The 2979-nt window shown below is 45.1% G+C and overlaps 1 protein-coding gene across 1 annotated transcript; it reads left to right on the top strand.

Annotated features, from left to right (window-relative positions):
* The first annotated feature begins 1619 nt into the window (after positions 1 to 1619).
* On the top strand, positions 1620 to 2979 carry cebpd (CCAAT enhancer binding protein delta). The gene has a single exon (XM_070892562.1). The coding sequence runs from the start codon at positions 1709 to 1711 to the stop codon at positions 2597 to 2599; it is 891 nt and encodes a 296-aa protein (XP_070748663.1). The 5' UTR covers positions 1620 to 1708; the 3' UTR covers positions 2600 to 2979.

Raw genomic sequence — 2979 nt, forward strand, 5'->3', positions numbered from 1 at the left:
GACAGACATCACCTGCTGCTGGAGGGCCATCAACTCGGTCAAAGACGCTCTTTGGTCTTGCCGGCACTTGCTGGTCTTCCAGAGCAAGGAGATGTCTATGTCTGCATGTTGCAGACTGGCGCAATCCAAGATCCAGGATTACGTGTTGAGAGATGCACTTAAAATTGGTGCAGTCGCCGCAAAGGCACGGTGGGGAAGGGCCACAATTTAAAGCCCTTCTGCCACGGTAAACCCAGGGGCAGGAATCAGTACAAAACTCCCCTCGGGCCATACTTGTAACTTATTTTTTGTGTACATGGAGCACCATGACCTGTAAACATCTATGTAGTGCCATGTACAATGCAAGGTCTGTTTCGTGATGCACGTTGGAAAGGAAAAGTGTAAATGTACCGTCACCCATTCCGTGTACTGTACAGTGACACATGCAATGTAATTTGTTGAATGTACTACAATGTATCCCATATTGTACCGAATTGTACTTGAACTGAAAAGCAAGAAAATGTATCGAACGGAACTGCCGTCAGCACTCAAATGTAGTGTATGGGATTGCTGATCGCAGCTAAATGTGCTGAACTGCTTTTGAATGTACTGTACAAATTTTTATATGAATAAAGTATATTTTGAAATTTAAAAAAATTGAATATATTTAAGGTGGAGCTAGACAGATTTTTGAGCGATAACGGAGTAAAGGGATATGGAGAGCGGACAGGGAAGTGGAACTGTGTGCATGATCAGATCAGCCATGATCTTATTAAATGGCGGAGCAGGTTATAGGGACCAAATGGCCTACTCCTGCTCCTAGTTCTTATGTTATGTAGTTTACTCACTCCCTCAACTCCAATGTTTCTCACTGAGGCAGTAAATGTTCCCAAACAGCTGAGAAGTAATATATTCTGTGCATGGTTCCTTTTGAATTATGTAGTTTAGTAATAAAAATAGTACAACAGACTAAGTTGTGTTTACTATTCTAACTCATATTGTGTGAGGACTTAATGTTGCAAGAAGTACACATTCAGATAAAACGCAGAATAAATGCTCCAATCGTTCTATTTTATTTTGTCACTTGGGACTGAGGAGGGCGCTGAAATTTCTAGAATGTTATCTAACCAAGCATTGAATGAGGAAAAACAGCAAATCCACTGGGAACTGGCTCCTCTTAATAACACAGCACGTGATTACTCCGTGCAAAGGAAAGTAGCAGAAAACGTGGAATATTTCCTGCACATACCTGCATCAGATGGCGGTTTGCTTAAAAGTCTTTAATCCCAACACTTTTACGTCGATTAGCTACTGTCCAGTCAAAGGGCAGTGTTTAATTTTCGACTTGTGTGATTTATTTTCGCTAAAAACGGAACTGCTCAAGTGTTTCCCTGAAAACAAACTTTTGCATTGAGTGTATATGTACGAACAGCCTTTCGGTCTGCCCAACCCATGTGCAGCAAGCCCTTTAATAATCTGCCCGCGGCTCCCCGGCTGCAGGCTGAGCGTCACTCCGCGCGCGCTGGTGCCAGGGTCCTGGATGGAAGGGTGGATGGTGCCTGCCGGGACCCCGCCCCGTTCTATGCAGATTGACTAAGTGACGCGCGCGGGAGGGGGCTATAAAGTGGTGCGGGTGGCGCACAGCCCGTCAATTGCCCGGTGCAAACTCCAGCTGTTGATCTGCCCGCTGTAACTTTTGCAAACCCTGATTTCTAAAACCAGCCCCTTCATGAGTAACTTGTACAACCTGGATTCACGCTGCATCTCGCCATGTTTCTCCCCACTATTTCCCCTGGAGCCAGCTAATTTCTACGAGGGTGTCAGCGGTGGGGTGTCCTTGGCCAAGCCGAGCCGGGGAATGTGCGAGGAAAGAGCCACCCTGGTTGACTTGAACCCGGCAGGTGACATCTACGACGACGAGACTGCCATTGATTTCAGCCCCTATGTGGTGGAGCCGGTAACAGGCTCTCAGCTGGAGCTCTACAACGACGACTTGTTAGCAGACCTGTTCGCCAGCACTAACAAAGCGGACAAATCTCAACCCGAGTATGGCTATGAGTCTCCTGCAGCCAGTCAAATGATGAACTCTGTCACTGGTGTACCTGCCTCAACAGGTAACCGCTCCGAGAGGGGGCTTTTCACCGCTCAACTGCGGAACAGCTACGATCAACGACTGGACTTAGCGAAAGTGGTGGTTAAGGAAGAAAAGGACGAAAACATGGCAACTTCCCTGCACACTCAGATTGCAGCCTGTGCACAGACCACCGTGCATTTGCCCACAGGCCAGCCTACCCCTCCTACTAGCCCGGAACCCAGCTCGTCACATCCCCACGGAAGGTCGGTATCCGGGAAGGAAAAATCCAAGAAGTCCGTAGACCGACAAAGCTCCGAGTACCGGCAGAGGAGAGAGAGGAACAACATCGCTGTCCGAAAGAGCAGAGATAAAGCCAAACAGCGTAACGTGGAGATGCAGCAGAAAGTGATGGAGCTCAATGCCGAGAACGATCGTTTGCACAAAAAAATCGATCAGTTGTCGAGGGAACTTGCGATTATGAGGAACTTTTTTGAACAACAGCCTAACGCAGCATCTTTCCTCAATGCAAGTGCAGACTGTCGGTGACTCTTTGAACAAAGCTTAAAAAAACATTTAATAGACCTGATACCTCAACCAAAGAATCAATAATTTGTAGCAAGTACTGTGAAGTTAGAAATTTATAGATTTTTCTATGGGAGTTCTGAACTCTTGAAACTTGTTGCAGACTGCCTTAAAAACTTTGCCATAGCAACAAGGGCTAAACGTTCTTTAAATTATTTTTTTATAATTCTAATTTTCTATACTCCTAAATGCATTAATGCAACTAAGGTACATTTATATGCCATGATTATGAACTTTATATTTTTCACTTTAGTCAAAATGGTTGATAGAGCATGGTTGACGTTTGTTTTATATTAACTGTATTTAGTTTTGATGAAAAGAATCATTAAATACGTCAAACCTTC

The sequence above is a fragment of the Pristiophorus japonicus genome, chromosome 1, assembly GCF_044704955.1.
Source record: "Pristiophorus japonicus isolate sPriJap1 chromosome 1, sPriJap1.hap1, whole genome shotgun sequence".
Classification (NCBI taxonomy): Eukaryota; Metazoa; Chordata; class Chondrichthyes; family Pristiophoridae; genus Pristiophorus; species Pristiophorus japonicus.

Excerpts from the sequence above, each read along its gene's own strand:
- cebpd (XM_070892562.1), top strand. The coding sequence starts at position 1,709 with ATGAGTAACTTGTACAACCTGGATTCACGCTGCATCTCGCCATGTTTC.